Consider the following 20,210-nt stretch of genomic DNA (forward strand, 5'->3'; position numbering starts at 1 on the left):
CATTCTATGTGGTTGTTCATGTATGTGCTTGTGTGTGCAGGGATCTTTCAGGGCCTGTTGAATTGCACTGAAGCTTTCCTCTTCCCCCTGATGTGTTTGTCTCCTGCTCCCTGTATGTCTCTGTCTGTGGCTGTGTACATTTTTGTCTTCGCATTTGCCTGTGCCAGGCGGAGACTGATAACGGTATTTGCTCGTCTCCTCATAGCAGCCTGTGATATATTGGATGAGGAGAGGGGACAGTGGCAGTACAGCAGTACTCACCAGCAGCACAGAAACAGGACTTCTTTATTTACACCACATGCTGCTGCTGCTACTGCTGCTGGCCTTGTTTGTACCACACAGCTGGCACCAGTGTTACCCTGGCACAAGCTGTGGCCCAATCACACACACTGGAACACTGCGTACTCACACTCATATGCACAAACACACACATATGCATACATGGGACACACAGGCACAGAAGCAAACCAACACACACACGCTCTTGGGGTCTGCAGCACGGCCTTCTCTGTGGAGACCTGCTGATTGATGGGGTCACGACCTTAGTGGGCGGAGTTTTCTTATTTTGGCAACTTCCTCCGACTGACCATTAGAGCAGAGAGAGGAACTGTGAAACTCTGTGCACTGCTTTGTCCTGACCTGCTCCTGCAGTCAGGAGTTGCAGCAATCGGACATCCAGAAGATCTATCCAGTACCTGATGAAAATGACAATTTTAGCGGGAATTGCTATGAAGAGCCTATCTATAATGTGTTATGGGGACATTTATAAAAATGTCAGACATTCATAATGGAATGTAACTGAGTGAATTGTAAGTGTGTAAAGATATGGTCTTCATAAGAAGTGTTATTAAAATCTTTTGTACTGGATAGAGATGTGTTCAAGTTTTACATAGAACAAAATCCTGTAATATAATGTTTTCAATAGTGAGCTTTATCATTTAGCTGAAAACCTTTTGACCCCTGCTGGGTTTTTGTCAGCACCTGGATTCTCTTCTAATGCTGAAGCAGCTTTCATTTAGGCTGAATTATAATCTTTCTTTGTTCCTTGTAGCCTTTCTTGTCTTTCCATATCTACTCTCATATTCTCCCTTCTCAACCTTTATTAGATGAAAGGAAGAGACGGGAGAATATTTGGCCTTCTCCTCCAAAAAGTTTTGATAAGGTGATGAGGAGGAGGTTGCGATGATGAGAGAGAAAAACTTGAAAGGCTGTTGCTGTTCAACCGCCAGACCTCAATTTGAGCATCATGTCCATTACCTTTTAATGTATTCTCTCTCCAAACGAATCTGCATTAGGACACCGATTCTATTGGCACCCACACTGCTCAAAAACACTCAACTGGAGTGTCTGGCTTCCGCTTCAAAATTCAAATGGATTCAAATGCATTCTTGATCCTGGTACTAAAAAATGAATTGATAAGACTGCTTAACTTCCGTTGCCTTTGTGCATGGAAAATTAACTTTCTGTTGACTTTTTCAACTCTTCATGAACTGTAGTACAACGCTCAGTATGCCTGTGCAGGGTTTGAGCCAGGATGCTGCTTTGGCATTGGAGAGAAAACAACAAGTTGGCTCCAGTTAGGGCCGGGTGTTGTTGGAAATTTCTGATACCGTTGCCAGTACTGGCACCTTAGATAGTTTGTGTAAATTAACTTGACACAATATTGCATCACGTCAGCTGCATTGCATTGTGCTTTGTATATTGATCTAAAATTTAATCTAATTTAAGTTCACATATATTCATTTCTAATGTCATGTTAGGAATTTCATGGACCATATTAAAACAGTTTAATATATTGGACACACAGCCAATGATGCCTCAATGAAAACCTTTTTCATGCACTAACTGTGGGAATAGGTGACTAAGCACCTCAGTCGTCAAGCACACACTAACTATCACCATGCATGGATAAAAACGGATTTGTTTACACATTTGTTTACGACAGAAATGTCATTCACCCATAAGCACAATCTGTTAGAGCATTGCTATTTTGATGTTGTGCTGTTTGTTTGCTGTGCACTTTTACATGATGTGCCGTTGTTAGTAGAAAGTCTGGGGAGATGCATTACCTCAGTCGGTGATTGAATTGGTGAACGGCTGATCGCACTGTTAAAAACGTCAGTAATTGGAATTGTCCTAAAAACAACCTGATCGTTGCATCACTAATCTTCATCCACTTGTAGCATTGTGGAAATGAGTTGAAATGTGTACTGATGCAGAGTATGTTGTGTTGACTTGTGTGTGGCCTGTAGCCAATAGCCAAGCAGTTACATATACAGCATGCAGATGCTCTGCCAGTCACAAGTAAAGCTGAATACAACAACACTGATTGGCTGTGAGAAGAGCAGCTATAAAAGGTGCTGGATTTGTTATGGTGTTGTATTAATTTAACTGAAAAAAGTATCCAAAGTTTGCATTGAAGGTCCTAACATTTTGTACACACCTAGAAAACAATGCTGAGTGCAAACTGTATTGTCAGTTAACTTTGTACGTTTCGGTCATCGGTGAAGAGGGACAATTGGGCGTACTGACCAAATTCCAGAGGGATGTTTTATATTTAAGAGGCCTAGATCAAAAAGCCAAGTTCAAAACCCGACTGGGGTATTGCGTACTTTGTGTGGTGTGACATCACATACTGTGGTGCTGCCATCTATACGTCTGTGTTGTATTTCCCACTGTGCCAAATCACCTTCATAATGTTGATTGAAGGTCCAGCATGACCTCAATCCAGCTGGTTTGTGGAGATATTAGAGTGAATTAAAGCTGATGTCAGCGCTGTTGTCGTGCACACACACATATGAGCACTGTTAGTATACATAGAGACATGCACATACACACACACACACACACACACACACACACACACACACACACACACACACACACACACACACACACACACACACACACACACACACGCTTATGTGCCTATACTTGTGAAGACCTTCAATGACTGTGTTCATTCCCTAACCCTAATATCAACCCTCTCTACTACATGCGTAACCTAAAGCTAACCCTAATTCTAACCTTAACCCTCAACCCAAGCACTAACCCTAAAATAGCCCCTTAAAAGAACCGAGGACCGGCAAAACATCCTCACTTTCTTGAGTTTTACTTTTCTTTCTGTCCTTGAGAGGATGTTTGGTCCTCAGAAGCATAAAGATACAAGAATGCAGACACATTCAAAGACAGACACGCACTGGCACTGGCAATGATGAAAGGAAGAAAATGGATCGTGATGACCTGAGTGCTCGGTGACAAAGCCTTTGTACTGAGTCCTCAGACGGCCAAGATAGGCAAGATAGGCAAAATGTCTCAACTACCCTGACTTCTACAGCTGCTCCATACAGTCTGCCTAATCAGACAAATGGCTTTTAGTTACAGTTTATTTATTAGAATTATTGTCAAACTTTTTACTTATGCAAAGGCTGACATTGTATTTATAGGATGTTTGTTTGCAGTTATGACTCTCATTTTCATAATATACCTTTATTAATATCCTGGACTGGCAGGTCAACAGCAGATTCTGCTTTTTGCAAACTGTCAAACCCCATTGACTTTTACTGGTCAATGGGGAGCTGCTGCAAGGTGGATGGAAAGTGGCTGTGCCCTGTATGTTTTTAGGCAGAGCACTTTCTAAAGTCGAGACCAGTTTAACTTTTTAGAGGAGCGCATATGACTTGGACCGTATTTTTGTGAGGCAACTAATCACAAGGAAGAAGAAGAGATTTCACGGTACGTAGGCAGCTGACAGTTTATGACGACAACGACCAGAATGAAAAAGGAGAAAGTGTAGTAGTAATTGTTACTCTGTTGTTGTGGGTGTTTCTTCAAAGTGCCTGAGAGCAGGACATAAATACTGTTTACTGATAGTGGCGGCTGCTTGAGAAAAATTTGCGTTGTGCGACCCACTTTTTCAAATTATCGGCACAAAATGCAGTTGCTTTTTCTACAAAAATGTGGGATAGAAAGTGTGAGTGTGCCGTAACGTTCTTATCTGAAGCGGCGGAACTGATGGAGGTCAATCTGTGATTTTCTGCCTCGGCCCTGGGGAACGGCTGTAATATCACCAGTGGGGCTTACAGTTGCCCCAAAGCTCAAACAGGTTGTCTTTGCTTTCTGCCAGGACATCACATCAAGTGCACTGAGTATATGCACTCGGCCGGTTTTCCATGCACCACTGAGTCTCTTTATGTGCAAAACAATTTCCCCTGGGGGCTACAAACGATTTATTCTATTCTATCTTTGCCCGTTAAAAAAAAATGTGAGCGCTAAGGTCCGCTTCTCATTCACCTGTTTTTAATGTTATAGAGATGGAGTGAATACAAACAGGACTACATGTGCCTGGGTGCATTATGCTTTGTTTTTGTTTTTTAACGAGAGTGGGCAGTAACCTTCCCTAGTCAGTGATAAAGACTGAATGAAGAGGGACGGTAAGGAGGACAGTCCACCAAGAATAGCAGCCTGGATTCATGCTGTTGTACGTACATGAACACAGTCATGGATGCTCCTCATCAGTATAACTCCATATATGCTGTTCATATTGTTAAATATTAAACCAATCTCTCTTCAAACATGAAAGCCATATGCAAAGAGAGCTGGGTGGTGAAATACTAATGGGTAGAAATTCCCGACATCTGCACAAGTTGTGTTTCTGTGCATGTGTGGGTCTGTGTCTGCGTTTTTGTCTTTACTTGCTTGTTTTTCTCTCTGTGTATATTTCACTGTACTTGTGTGTGTGTGTGTGTGTGTGTGTTTGTATGTGTGTGTGTGTGTGTGTACTCTAAGTAATATAATTATGTCTCCTCTGATTTGATCAGCAGAAGCTCCTGGGTCTCATATTGCCTGAGCTAATGCCATGGACCATCAAAGACAGATAAAGAAAACACTGACGTTCCCTATTTGTCACACATCCTGTCTGAAGTTAATACACTTTGCCCGCTGCACTCACATCTAACAAGAAAGAGATGAGTTGCGACTGCGCTCACCCACTTTGGCGTCGTTAAACCCAGCACGTCGTAAAATATACAGCGTTTTCTGTAGAATGTTTTGCAGATGTCGGGGGTTCGGGGTAATCGACCCAGGTTCGCTCCTTGGCCTGTTCTAGGATCAGTTCCAGTAGGTGCTGCAGTTTATTTGGCTATTGGTTTAATGATGAAATAGTAATTGTTATTTTTTTTTTGAGGGGGGGCTGTGCAACATTCATTAATCCGTAATCATCCGTAATTATATTTTGTAGCTCAGCTGCAGTTTTTCAGCTGTGTGTGGCCCCTGCTGTGTGTGTGTTTGTGTGTGTGTGTGTGTGAGAGAGAGATCCACTGGAGCATTTATTTTTTTATCTACCAAGTTTCCAGTGCTCTAGTCAGCTCCTATAAACAGGCGAGAAGGGGGTGTAGGTGGGACGCACACACACACACACACACACACACACACACACACACACCCACACCCTTTCACTGGCTGCAGTTCAACTGAGCTTATTTTATTTTCACAGATAAAACACATTAATAAGGCACTAAAAACTTTACAACTGAACAAACATTATTCCTAGTAAATTCTGCAATATAAAGAAATGACCAAAACAAGTATTCTTGTGCTCGTGGTTTAAAAAACATCAACACTCACACTGAAGCTGTGTGTACCATTGCTCATAACTTATATTTGTTTTACACGTTCTCCAAACAGTATCCTTTTTAACCAGGCAGCATGGTGTTGTGTATTTCTGTTTTAGCAATGACAATGCATTAACATGAGCGGAGGTGTCTGGTTTGTGTCATTACTTAATGGATGTGCTGCTATCAATAGCAGCAGCCTGGTAATGGCTTCCCCGGGAACAGGGACAGGACAGGCAGCGAGACATACTGTACCTGAAACAACACACGACTGGGGACTGGAGGATTAGCATCTTATACCCGGTTAATGTGGAGTGCTCATCACTTCTAATGATTCCTGTATCAGTACAGTACAGTACCATGCATGTATAAATTTAGCGTAGGGGGCCCCAGTGGGAATCAAACCCCGAATCCAGGCAGCGTCATGCTCTACTCATTAAACACCATTTTAACGCAGAACATTCAGAAAAATGGCAGAAAAAGCACAAAATGCAGAATCTAATCACAATTAAAATCACTTTATTCATCAAGTATAATAAATGTACAGGAATTTGTCTTGGTGTCATTGGTGCAGAGTAGAAATGGGATGCTTATCTCACGATACGATTCGATACGCGATATGGGGCTCACGATTTGATACAACCATGATGTAATAAATAAAAGTTCAGTGACAACAAAGTCTGACTGTGCAGAATGATGTTTATTTCTGAGCCACAGATCTTTTTAGCAATGGCATTGGCTTGCTACAGTGTAAACAACAATTTAAAGATGTCATTACAAAGGCAAAATAATGTAATTTGGATGGAGAGCTTGTGAAACTGTGATGGGAAAGCCGTCTCATTTGTGATTACTACAGCAGAATAAAATGTAGGTAGCATCGCAATTCATTTTTCTGCCCCACGATGCGTATGGTCACATTTTTGTATTGCGATATACTGAATTTAGGTATATCATCCCATCCCTACCTAGTGCAGAACTTATTGTCAATTCACATAGTGACATGAGGACATACTGGCCCACATGGGACAGGGATCTTACACAGTAGACTGTACATATCACTCTACATGTACACAAAACCTCAGGGGGAAATAATGGTGAATAATGTATGATTTGATTAAACAGTACTCTAACAACATGGGCCCATTTCTGGGCCCATGTTGTTGTTTGGTGGTGTGTTTTCTTATTCTTGCAGATACCTGGCCAAACATAGATAAGGTGAAGTGCCGTCAAGACAGCGCAGCTAGAAAGGAGTTTGATAGCAGAAAAAAATTCAACTGGTGTCAGTCCCTCAGAATCAAAGAGCAAGGCCTTCTTTCTAGAAATCCATTGTAGAAGAGGAAGAGATACCAATTTCTCCATCGATAGAAGCCTCAGTAGACCATAATGCAATGCAGCCAAAACATGTTACTGTATGTTTTGAGTAAGGGAAGCAGCTCTTCTTTTTTCTCAATCAGGAATAACTCGCTCTATTGCTCTTACCATCCTATTACTATTACTCTCTACACCTACAAGTATAACCCACAGCAACAAGTTCATGCCTGTTCTCCGGGGGTTGTTGAAAAGCATTCTGGGAAATGTAGGACATCGCTAACTCAAGCAGAAGTAGACAGTTGTGGGAATGTGGGTACACCTAAGGCTAAACTTTTTAACCTTTACAGTAGGGACCCACATTTTCAAAATACTAGTGCAGTGCCTGTTCGCTTTGAGCCCCGCTGCTGCACAGAGCGCTGTTCGCTTGTTTATTCCAAGTTTATTAATATTGAATGTTTCGCGTGTCCAATCCGACACTGCATGTCCTTGGGTCCCCAGCAATACTCCCGCCAAGTGTGAAGTAGATCGGACGAACGGTTCTCGAGATATGTGAAGGACACACATACAGACAGAGATTCCTTGCTTTATAGTATGATGTTTTTTCTCACCACCAAAACCTTATTTTTGCAGGCTATTGTATAAACCAATCAAACAAAATTAACTATATTTAGGGGTTATTAATCTACACGTCTATCTTCCATTGGGATTTCTAAAGGTTTACATTAAAAATGCCAGCAGCTTTAGCTACAAATTCCTTCAGAATACTTTGGGACCCTGTTTTAATGTTCTTGTGATCGACCTTTGGATCCTGACCCAGTCTTTACAAGGCATTTGCTTTTAGCCATTTTGTTGCATTAAAGACATTTTCAATTTATGTTTATTTGTACACAAACTCACAAAAGTTTTGCTCCACTTATCATTGATATGGTTTATTAGAGTAGACAGTCAAGGGCGCACTGACATCCTTGAGCTGGAAAAATCTTTATGCATCTAAAGATATCTGAATCAACAGCTTGGCAAGGTTTTGAGTTTCGTTTGTGTGTGTGAGGATGACTTTTGACTAACTCCACTTTGCTGCCAATAGAAAATGCAACAGACAACTCTTGTGTACAAACACTGACACACACATGCACACACACACACAAACTGAGAGTGATGCTGAAGGAAGTGATTAGGCTGCTGGTTTCCTGTCCATGTTCTCAGCAGTGAGCTGGTGGTTGTATTGTCGCAGAGGAAACACACTGTAAGGACGGTGCTAGACTGATTGGATATGGTCGTACATTGTGTTGTGGAGTGTTTTATTAAGGGAGGCTGACTGACAGCAGGCACACCTTATGTGCTCTATTTTATTAGAGACGGGTGGCAGACTGCAACACAGGAGGAAACATTTATCAGTAATTGTCAGATAGTAAGTCAAAACCTGTTTGATACATAAAACATTCATGTCAAACAGTTTAACAATTGTACCATGTAATTGTACAGTATAATTTGCTATTGAAATGCACTTGGTTGTATGTGTATGCTGTATAATTGTGGTTTTGCTTGCTAAGTGATTAGGAAGTACTGTACTTTGTTGGGGGCAGATTGTCTGGCTGCACTTTAAGATGTCTGTGTATTGTGAGAGTGCTGCTCAAGGGAAGTGGTCTGGCTGTGCTCAATCAAATTAGAAACTTGTGAGTTATGTCGTGGGAGTTTGACTTTTTTCAGGTTTTTACAAAGCGTAGCATTCTGCCATTGGTCTATATTACGACAAATGATTCACAAATGACTGAACCATTTGTGAGCTGCATTTTAAGTCTGCGAATGGTCTAGCTAGTTTTTATCCCCTCTAGAAGATAATTTGTACTGACTATCAAGTCAAATAAATTCCCGAAGAATCACTGAAATGGATATATGTCCGTTTTATTGATAGGTCTCCCTGTGTTTTCTAAAAAGAACATAAAGTTAAATGAAGCTAAAGTTAATGTTTTTTTGTTGTTGACTCGGTGTACATGGTAAAGACAAAAGAAAAGCTTTTGTTCATGTTGTTTGCAGCCATACATGGTACACCAAGGTAGTGATGACACCAGCAAACGGAAAACAGCTTCAGCTCACTGCCCCAGTAGTTCTGACTCTTTATCGGGTCCCCATCTTATTGGCGTCTAGTTGTAGCATTCAGGAAGCGGTTAACCTTGATGGAGGATGGTAGAGAGAGATCTATAACGGCTCACGAAGCAAATGGAAACTTTAGACTACAACCCATGCTCAACCATTTAGATGAAACAGAGAAATCAGCTGCAATTCTCAGAAGTAAATCTCTCCTCGTTCTACCTTTCAGCCATCTTGAGTTGATAATCTGGCATCTTTGAAAGGCATTGTCTCAAAATGTTGCGTTTATGTGAATATAAAATTGCTTGATGTGAGCCTGTGAGTGTTTGAAGCAACAGAAATATGATTTATATCTACGTCTTTTGGCATCCCAGTGAATAGACAATGCTCTCTCAAGAAACAGATAATGGAAATATTTGTTATGTGACAAAAAAGGTGCCGTTCAGCTTATTTAAATAATGGGTCACATACTGTGTGTTATTACTATTGTTTTGGCTCTTGCACTCTTTATTTTAGGTGCATTTTTTAACAGTGATACAGGAATTTGAGATTATTCTAATTTTGCAGGTATCTTTCGTCCCTGTGGATAGTAATGAATAATAATTAGTATTTAATTGATCCCTGGAAAAACTGGTAGGGGTTCGGTTACTTGCTCAAAGACACTTCAGAAGGGTGGGTGCTTGCTGACATGGTGGCTTTATGTTGAAGGACGTGGCTTTAACTAGGCCACCCTGCCACCAAAGTGCATCAGACAAATGTCTACTGTAAAATGTCAATGTTTCCCCAGTGCATGTGGCTGAAGATTTACTAGAAGTTTTAGACTGCATGTAACTACTTCCCACATTTTACGTACTGATTTATTTATTAAACTGCCAGGTACTAAAGGTTTGTGGCAGATATTTTTATTAGCAGTTTGTACAGTTTGTGCTCGTGAACAGCCTTTTCAAAATTGATGGGTCAGCTTTTCTCTCTCTCTCTCTCTCTCTCTCTCTCTCTCTCTCTCTCTCTCGCTCTCTCTCTCTCTCTCTCTCTCTCTATCTCTCTCTCCTACATCCTCTTCTATTTCACAGGAAGTCTGCTGCTGCTGCTGCTGCTGCTGAAAGGATGATGATGAAGATGATGGGAGGAGGCCACGGTCGAAGGTGCAGTCCTCGCTAGAACTGTACACTCTCCCCTAACTCCCACCGCCCCACCACTACCCACTACTACCTCCCTCACCCCCCCCGGCTGCCATCGCTGCTCCTCTGACGTCATGGCTAACCACCTGGAGCTGATCCAGGAGCTGCAGCAGCTGGACAAAGTGCCCAGCCTGGAAAGACTGCGGGCGGCCCAGAAGCGCCGAACCCAGCAGCTGAAGAGATGGGCCGTCTACGAGAAGGAGATGCAAAACAAGAAACGTAAGGCCGACAAGAGGGGCCGAAACGCCAACAACCACCAACATCTGGAGTCCAAGCGGCACGTGTCGTTCGCCGCCAGCGTGGCGCTTCTGGAGGCATCGGCCAGGAACGACCCGGATGAAGGTAGGTGTAATAAGCAGGCAGTTCTCCACAGCAAGAAGTCAGTACCACAGATAATGAGTGAGCTCGGTTAGGCCTGTTTGAACCTGTAATGGAAATGATGATGAAGACACAAACTACTCAGGTGCAAATGGCACATACGACCGATGGCCATGCAGAAGACAACTATCGTAGGTTTATACTCAGTGTAACAAAACAAATATGTTCTTGTGTGGGTTCCATCCATGAGCTCAGAGTCAAGCACAGTCCAAAGCTTCTTGACACCAGATTTGAATAATTATGCCAATTTCAGCTTCACCTCACTACTTCAGCTGGATATCAAAATGCCAAGGTCAGTAAAACGATTAGCTTGGTCTGGCCCACTTAAACTGCCAGCGGAAGTCACTCCATTCTTACTGAATTTGTTCTGCTAGGAGAGTGTTTTATCATAGGGAAATAATGGAGTTGTCACGCTGAGATGAAACTCTGCCAGTCTTTTAATTAAAATTTCTTCGGATGGTGCCCCCTATTTGGAGATGATAATTGTTTCCCACCAGCACAAACAGTCCCACGATGCTGTTGCATTGCTAACAATGTGTCAGTGATGCAGGAATGATAATAGGCTACTACTATCTTTTAGATATGGCATTTCATTTAACTTCACTGTTGGTTGAAATGAGAAGGAACTCTGTTTTAATTGCAACAAATACAGCCCAAGGCTGTGCTACTGTACATTCTTTGCTTATGTAAGCTGTCTTTAAAGATAAGGAAACAGCCACCCGGCTTATGCGTTTTCACATGATTCTTACAGTGGCCGAGCAAAAGTAGCTACACACACACATGCACTGACATACATAAGCTCCTGTTGGAGTGAGAGTCATTGGAAGTCATGGGATTTGTGGAGTCTGGACGGTCTATTGGATTTTACCATGGTGTGTAACCTAAATTAAGATTAGATAAAACCAGCAGGTGATAAAAGGATATCACCTAATTGGATAAAAGGGAGCAGTTCTTTCCAAGTGACATACTATTCTCTCTCTCAAAAAAATCCTTTCACCAAATATGTTGGTGCAATTGCCAAGACTGTTGCCACTTTATTACAGACAGATGGAAGTGTTGTTGTTGTGTGAAAGGTTTGGAAATGGTTTTATTGAACAGTGCTAAAAGGTTTTTGCTGTACTCTACTATGCTGCCTATAATCCCCAGAAAGTCTGCTGAGCCACTTAGACTTTCAACGCAGTTCCTTGATGATCATGTTATTCTTCTTGATTGCTTTGAAATTACATAGGGGGTCCGGATCATGCAGCACCTAGTCATTTATAGTCGGTGGAGTAGATTTTTGAAGAATTTGTACTCTTCTGAGTAGTTGTAGCCCTACAATACTGGATACTCTCACTCAAGGATGTTTTAATGAAAAAAAAACTTAAATGTGGTTTCTCCACTGCAATGTAGAAGAACTAACAGCAATTTACTGTGTGTGTGTTTAAGTGATCAGGTTGTCTCTGTGCGTGCTCAGGGTAATGGGACATTTGTGAGTTATTTGCATAAATCTGGTGCCAAGGGGCAGCTTTTGTGTGCAATTCTACAGCACAAATTCATTGGGAGCAGACAAAACATACTGTCGGAAATAGTAGGTTGCATTCTCTGTGGCCAAGTGGATTTTCACATTTCACAAAAGATGTTTTATGATATTTGGGCTTTTGCAGCTAAGATGAAAAATAATCTAATTTTGAAGGCTACCTGGGTGTTACATTTGGATGCTTGTAAATTGTAACAGTAAGCAAGTAGCTTGAATGATATTTGTTAAGCCTGTATAGCCTTGGCCAAACAAAAGCTTTACATCTAACTGTCACAGCAGGCTATTACAGTAGGTGATGCAGTAGGCAGACTAAATGTAAATGAATATACAGTATACAGTTGTTTTAGATGTGCATTTATTCCAAAAGTTATCAGTATGGCAAAGTAATAAACTTGAGGGTTTGCAGCTACAGAATATATTTTTATGCAGCACAGAGTCAGTAGCAGAGACATTTTCATTTTGTTTGCAAATTAGTTTCTGGCCATTATGAGTTAACCTTTAACGTGTAATGGGTACTTAAGTAGTTTTCAACCCTCTTGTTTGTTATGCTCACTCATGTAAATAATAAACATATGGTTACTTAGTTTTATCTCAGTATGGATGTGTACAGATTGTGTGTGCCTTGCCCACATCTGAACGAAACACTACATGAGCCTTCCCTGTTTATATTGTACATCACAGCTTGCCATACCCTGGGCTCTACATATGTTTATGTATTAGATATGGCAGCCAGTGTAGCTCGGTGTGCAAGGCTAGAGACTCCAGAGCAGATTTATTTGCATTGGTGTGGGCACAACGGATCTGTGGAATCGTTGTCAGTTCTCCTTATTGCTGGCAGTGCCTGAGCATAAAAACGTTCGCTATCAGCATTGTTTAATGTGGGTGACCATGAAAGAGGGATGGAGATAAAAAGAGAGAGAGGGAGACGGTCTGCAGTGTTGCCCACACCGCCCCACTGGCAGCTGGTTAGCTCAGGATTCTGATAATCTCTTTTCTAGTTCCCTCCGGTCCCAAATGCTAGACCAGGCAACACACTCCACAGCATACTGCTCCAACACACAGGCCATCCTTCATAAAAATATTATTTGACATTATCCTTGACTCCCCCGTACAGTCATTTCAAAGATTGTGATTTTAAAAACGAAGAAAATTCAATCTAGATGATAGAAATTAGATGAAGCGTTTGATTGAAAAATTGAGAATAGCAATGGAACCTGCTGACTTTGATGTCAAGATAGATTTTTCATAAATCACAACAAAATGTGTGTAGAAGAACGTTTTTATAATTGGAAGTGCTTAAACAATGAGCTGCACAGCCCAGCAATGGAAAGTTACAGATGGGGTCAGGAATAAATAGAACCACTAATCACCTCCTTCGCAGGAAGAGAAAGCAGGAGAGAGAAAAAAAACAACAACAACAGAGACTGAGCTTAACCCGAGGCTGACTCTGCTGGCCTAATAAGATGAAAAGTTGGATTGGTTGGATTGACTCCTGTTTAATCCCTGATTGGTTGGAGTGGGAGAGACGTTTCCTGTGATTCTTTAACTACTTTGTATTCACTGTGGTTACAGTCACAGCATCACCGGCCTGGCCGCAGGGTGTGTGTGTGTGTCTGCTGGGAAGTGTGTGTGGAGCACACATGCTGACTAATGTGGGTGCTTACGTGTGTGTGTGTGTTGCAGGAATGGGGTATTTGCTGTTTATTGTGTTTCTGTGTACTTGGCTAGGTTTATCTTGAAGAGTAGACAGTGTTATTGAAACTGCGGTGTATGTGTATGTGTACATGTACAGAGCGTGTAGGTGCATGTGTTCATGTGCATGTGTTTACACTGTGTGCGTATGTGTGTGTGTTTTCTGTCCTCTCTGGCCCACAGTTGCCCTGTCATTATAACCTCCTCTCTGGTGGCTCCGGGAGCAGACTCACCAGGCCATGAGGGGAGGTTAGACACAGATATATTAAAGCCACAGAGGATAAGACGTGTACTCAAGCTGAATTGTGTGTGTGTGTGTGTGTGTGTGTGTGTGTGTGTGTGTGTGTGTGTGTGTGGCTGTGAGAGGGAGAGAGAGGGAGAGGAAGTGTTTGTGTGATTCTGTGATCACATGTGTGCATGTTACGTATATGAGCTTGTTTGTGGGTGCTATATATTTACAGTGTGTGTGAATGTGTGCCTGTGTGTGTGTGTGTGCGTGTGTGTGCGTGTGTGTGTGTGCGCTTGTTTGCTACCAGGAGAAACATCGACGAGGCTGGGATATGAGGGGATAAGATAGGAAAGGATAGGAGATGGGATCGGATAAGATGGGATGGGATACGTCCTGAATGTCGACCGTTTCTTCACCCTCCGGCAGCACCCGTCCTGAACCCTCTGCCCCCACCCAGTGATGAGGGCTGATGGCTGTGAAATTACTGTGAAGCACCTCAGTGTCTCTTGGTGCAGCTCTCTGGCTATTGAGACTGATAGGTTTTCTCCCCTCCAGAGAGCCGCTATCCAGCAGAGGAGCAGTGGATGGGGTCAGAAAGGACAATCAACACATACTCTCGCTTTCACACTCACACACACACACACACACACACACACACACACACATACAACACACATACAACACAGACACAGACAGTATTGACTGATCTGACATTTTCTTGTAACACTGCTGTTATCTGATGAAATTGTAAAGCCACTTGATGATTGAAGACGTCATGGGAAAGTACGGGAAATTAAAAAAAAAAGAAAAACGTGAACAATTTTAGTGCGCTGAAGAGTTTCATTCCACAATTTGAAAAATGTGACATCTACAGTACTGTTAGAAAATGATTACGTACAAAATGAACGTATAACTCACCATGGAATATTTTTTTAAGTTCTAACTTAATTGTGATTTTGCCTTACAATTATATTATGTTATATTATAACATTTCTTTTTTAAAACTTTTGTAAAACGGTTGCTTTAAATTCCTGAAAGGGCACAAAATGTTAGAGCTCCTAGTCCTTAAACCATCTATGCTCAGCGTCCTGTAGAAACCACAGACCTCCAACTTTGCAACTTTTTCATGCTGCAGTTGTCAGCTGATATTTTCCCCTAAGCGCAGAAAGTTTCCTTATCGTGAGTCCAGGCTAAATCATTTAAAATGTATTGCAATCTGTCAAAAATGCACAGGCATCAGTGCAAAAATCTACCAGTTTTTACTTCTGAAAAGTTGGCCATTTTTGGAGATACACGGTTTCTTTATGGCACTGTGACTATATTCCCATTCCACTCAGTAATTCATACTACAAAATTTCTTAAGAGGACAAGATTATTTTAAAGTCTATCCACTCCTTGCAAAATAATGTCACGCTGTTTGTGTGTGAGTGTCAGAAATGACATAACCAATTCTATTTCGGTCCTATTTGAACCCCGGCCGTGTTTTACAGTTCTGTGCTTTTCCCACCTCTGGGCCCTATTTATTCACCCACTCACGTGGCAACACCCAGTGCACTAATTGCCGCTTGTTCCCACTGAAAATCATAACTTATATGTCGGCGTCGAAAAAGCCACGCTTTAGATCCCCGTTCCATTTTTAGGCGTGCGGCTTTCGCCTCTGGCTCACCACCTTTTCCCTTCCATATCATCATCATAAAAAACACAGAAGAGGAATAACTATAGATTTCAGGATAGAAAAATACCCAGGCAGTAAGTAACTACTCTTGGAAGGAGATTCTGCGTGTGGTTTTGTCTCTTTTTTTTTTCCCCTCTCTGGTTATTTGTGTGCAAATTAGCTCTCAGAGGAGCTTTTGTCTTCCTCTGCTGTCTTATTAGAGTGGTAAGGCTGTCTCCTCAGAGGCCTTAGATAGGCTTAGCTGCTCCCAGGCATATGGCAGCATCAGAGTGGCATTAAAAAGACAAAGAAGGACGGAGAAAAGAAGACGAGTCCAGTACAAATAAACATGTTGGCTGCAACTGATTTAATTTCACCTCTGACAATGATGCCGGTTCTCTCTCTTCCTCTCTCCTCGGTGCATTCTGACTCTAGCTTTCTGATTGCGTCCATAGGAAGAAACAAACTGAGAGATGTTTCTTAACCTTTACCTCTGGTTTCAAATGTCAGTAGAGAGATTATCAGTTTGACCAGCCTCTCACATCGAGTCTGATAGGAGATGAGGCTGGACAACATAAGGCAGTCAGTGGGACCTTTGTGTTTGATTTTTTACAGTGACTGAACTTCTCTGCTCTAATGGAAACTGGTTCTGAATGACCAAGGCTATCTGCAGTGGAGGAGTTTAAGAGTTCATACTGCTTTGGACACACTGAACCACAATAACATCTATTTTATATTAGGGCTATTAGGGCTTGAGATTGTGATTTTACAGATTTTACATGTGTATTATCTACTATAAAACATTACATTATCTACAGTGAAACACATGCGGCTGCAGCTTTTTAAAATTATTATTTTATTTAAAGCTCTACCAATTAAACAAACTTGTTCACTGATCTACCTCTTTTAGAGAATCCCACTCTGCAGTGTCATGCAGTTGGCACATAAACAATGGAGGTTGACTTGTTGGCCAATCGGAGGCTTCTTTTGCTAACCAATCAGAAGCCAAAGAGGCATTTATAGCCAGATAGTGAGAAGAGCGGAGGCCAACTGAAAGAACTCAATGACACTGAGGAGGAGGAGGTTACTGGTAATTATGCTCCAGTGAAAGAGGATGATTTGGTCCCGAAAAACAGCTCAGCATCAGTGGTTTGGATTCAGCAGAGCAGTTTTCACGAACTTGGGTTCTAAATAAAAATGTCAGACAGTTGTAGCATCAACAGGAGCCAACCAACTTATTCCAACACCAGTGCAACCCAAGCTCAGATTCAACACCTGATGATCCCTTGTGAAACGGCACTTCACTTTGTTTTCAAGTGCTTTTGAATATATTTTGAGCCGTTACAGTTTATTTACTTTTTATTAATTCATGTTTTTTCATAGTGTTCATTTTACAATATTGATGTTTACTCAAAGCTGCATTTTTCAGCACTTGCCGAGTGCTTCAGGCAGTGACAATAAACAAACTTTGAAAAAATAGCTTAAATGGTTTCAGGATTATGAAATGTTCACTATAGAAATCTATTTCTGCTAGACCACAGCATCTGTTCTTTTACCCGTGTAACAAGGAAATAAGAGATGGAAGACTCAGATGCTTATATCGTAATTCAAATTGCAATATTTGCTAAAGCACATGAAATCATAATACATTTTTTTCCCACATCGTGCAGCCCATTATTCAATTAACTTTTACAGTAATACATTGCATTATATTTTAACATTTGCCTTATCTCAAGCACTAATGTTAATTATGGATTGTTGTTGAGTAATTAAGTTAACAGCTATACTGAGGACAATATAGTGTTTTTAAATTAAAATTCTGAATTGTTCATACTGCCACTCTACTGTTATCCTTTCAAATACACAGGATCTGATATGAAGACTAGTGACATGGCTAGTGATTCAGAGGCTGATTCTTTTTTTTTTTTTTCTGGTTTTATGATGATGTTGATGGAATGTGATCTTTTACAGGGCCTAATATCTTCTGACAGTACAAACAACATTTGGACTGAGCCTTGTCTGAGCCTTAACTAACTTTGTATCTTTTCTACCTTAATGTATATTTTTTATGTATCCAGACACACTGGCATGTAGTCAACATTATTATATCCAATGCCATTTAAAAAGTAACTCTTCTGTAAAGGATTTTAGCTGACTGAACACTCCTCAGAGCATTATCTTGCTCAGTACGAACCAGTGGCCCATGGCAGGAGGTTTTGCGCTCACATGTGCAGTTAACCTGGTGTGATCTCTGACCTTTGACCTCTGTAGTGTAACCTGGACCGTCTTGCGTGTTGCGTCTTGTGAGCTGACATGAATCACGACAGGGATGAGCAGTCTGCATGGACACGAATCGATGAGCAGCCCGCTGGCCCCCGAGGAACTCATGGCTGCCTCCCTCCAACTCTCATTTTACAGATGTAGCAGTGTGACACTTTTTAGACGCCCGTCTCTGCACTGCTGCTCCACTCCTGAGAGAAATCCTGCAGGCCTAATGCAGGGCTGATGTGAGGTGGGGCAACATACAGTAAAGATAATTTTTTTGGGGCATTTTTGGACAGTTACAGTGGAGAGAGACAGGAAAGACAGGACAGAGAACCTGTGCTGCTGCGACTAGGACTGAGCCTTAATGGTACACACTCTACCGGCTGAGCCACCAGGGCGCCCCGGGCCAAAATACAGTAGACAAATCCACTGTATGGCTCTCTGTGCCTTCCTGACATTTTGTGGATGTAAGATTAAGCCACCCACTTGATATTTACATGTGGCCACTGGCCATCGGATTTGAATAAAAATTGTGATACTGTAATGCAGTGGCTCTCAGCCTGTGTGGCTGAGAGCTCAGACATGTACTGAGATTTTATTTTGTTCAAATCTAAATTAAATCTGTGTCAAACAAAAATATTGCATTAACTTGGATCAAATCTACTGAAATCATAAAATGTCATATGCTGTTTTCTGGAAGCATTTATTCAAAGCGCCTTAAAGGACCGTGACTGCAGTCATTTTTAGTATGGGTGCCCACTGTGGGAATCATTCTCTGATACATTCCTGTCCACAAAATGAATGCAGCATGTGCCTTCACCCGCAGCTCTCTGCATTTTGCTATTTCCTCTTGTATGATCATCCTTGATTTTCTGTGACATTTCTTAGCAGTTGATTACTTAAGTGGGATTTGGCATTCACTGTCTTGCACAAGTATGCCAAGACAACGAAAAGGTTGAGAACCACTTAGAAAATGTATCGTTGTGCATGTGGCATCTATCAAATGCCTGCTTCTGTGATTAAGAGTCTTACTGTCCTGACATCAGTGGATTTTGGAGAGCTCTATTTTTCTGATGGGCTGTCTGCTAGATTGCTAGATTTTAGGCACATTCTTCTATATCTTGTCTTTCCTATCAGCCTCTGTGATTAGGACAGTTTGTACGGATTCTCTTCCTCACCCTGCCTTCAGCCCCACAGATCTCTCTCCCTCTCTCTCTCTCTCCCTCTCTCTCCCCCTCTCTCTCTCTCTGTCTCTCTAAATTAACATTCCTCCACAGGCCCGTCAGACACGGCCCTCTCTGAGAGGCACCTCCAGGCATCGCTGCCTCGGCCCTGGCGCACACTGGCACCACTGTCTCTTCCCTGCCACGCTAGTTCACGTGCCTCGGCTCGGGCGATGGGGACTGACTCATCTTGGTCATGTAGCACCGTTTGGGATTAACAGGGCAGAAAAACTGGGGAAATGCTGGGATGCAGCCTGATTGGCTGAGCTAGTTTGTACAACATTCTGGAGTATGAAAATCCTTTCTGATAGCGTGTCAGGAGGCGGTGCGGCCAGTCGAAAGAGCTGGTTGAACTGGGCCGTGGAATAATTAGGATTTTGGCTTATTTAGCCTCGTAACTGAGCAAGTTCTTTGGCCCTGTAACTGTCAGAGAATAACAAAGGGTCTTTTATTGAACCTGAACAGTTGTTCTAATCTGCAGGCTGTTGTCTATCTCTGCTGCATTGTGTCTTCTGTAGTTGAAATACTGCGCTCATTTTTGTTCTCATTTGTATTCATGATTTTTTTCTTCTGGTACTACATTTGCTCCTTTTACAACTGTTCTCAAAGACGCCATATTTTTCACTGCTGGTGTAGCTACTGTGTTTAGTTATCTACACTGCATTGAGTGCAAAGAGCTTGCTGAGATCTCCTTCTCCCTCTCCTCCCCTCCACATCAGTCAAATCTCCAGGGAGAGCCCCGACTCTCAAGTTAACTCCTATTTCCATGGTAACTGAGGCAGAGATAGAGAGGTCCAGGCAGCCATGGCCCACAGCTACTTGACTGCAAAGGCAGAGACCAAATACAACATCATCAGTGCTGGCGCTGCATGGGATAGTATGTGGGAAGCAGTGATGGATGTGGTCGAGGCTGCCTGGCCAGCTGGCCCTCAGGTTGCTCTTTTCTGATGTAACACTGCTTTGTAATTGCATTACCAATAACATTATCAGCATGGTTCTAAGCATTTTGTGGCTTGAAGTAATATAACTTTAAGGGATCTCTGTTTTTATCATATGAAGGG

The 20,210-nt window shown here is 41.9% G+C and overlaps 1 protein-coding gene across 1 annotated transcript in view; it reads left to right on the forward strand.

Moving 5' to 3' along the window:
• ppp1r16b (protein phosphatase 1, regulatory subunit 16B) overlaps positions 1-20,210 on the forward strand; it is a 76,430-nt gene that overhangs the window by 12,069 nt on the left and 44,151 nt on the right. The window contains 1 exon segment of the mRNA XM_071519489.1: positions 10,082-10,531. Within this exon segment, the coding sequence (XP_071375590.1) occupies positions 10,264-10,531 (268 nt within the window). The 5' untranslated portion in view covers positions 10,082-10,263.

The sequence above is a fragment of the Centroberyx affinis genome, unplaced genomic scaffold, assembly GCF_046629955.1.
Source record: "Centroberyx affinis isolate AG114_WGS23_722 - 3 ecotype Tasmania unplaced genomic scaffold, CSIRO-AGI_Caff_v1 ptg000702l_1, whole genome shotgun sequence".
Classification (NCBI taxonomy): Eukaryota; Metazoa; Chordata; class Actinopteri; order Beryciformes; family Berycidae; genus Centroberyx; species Centroberyx affinis.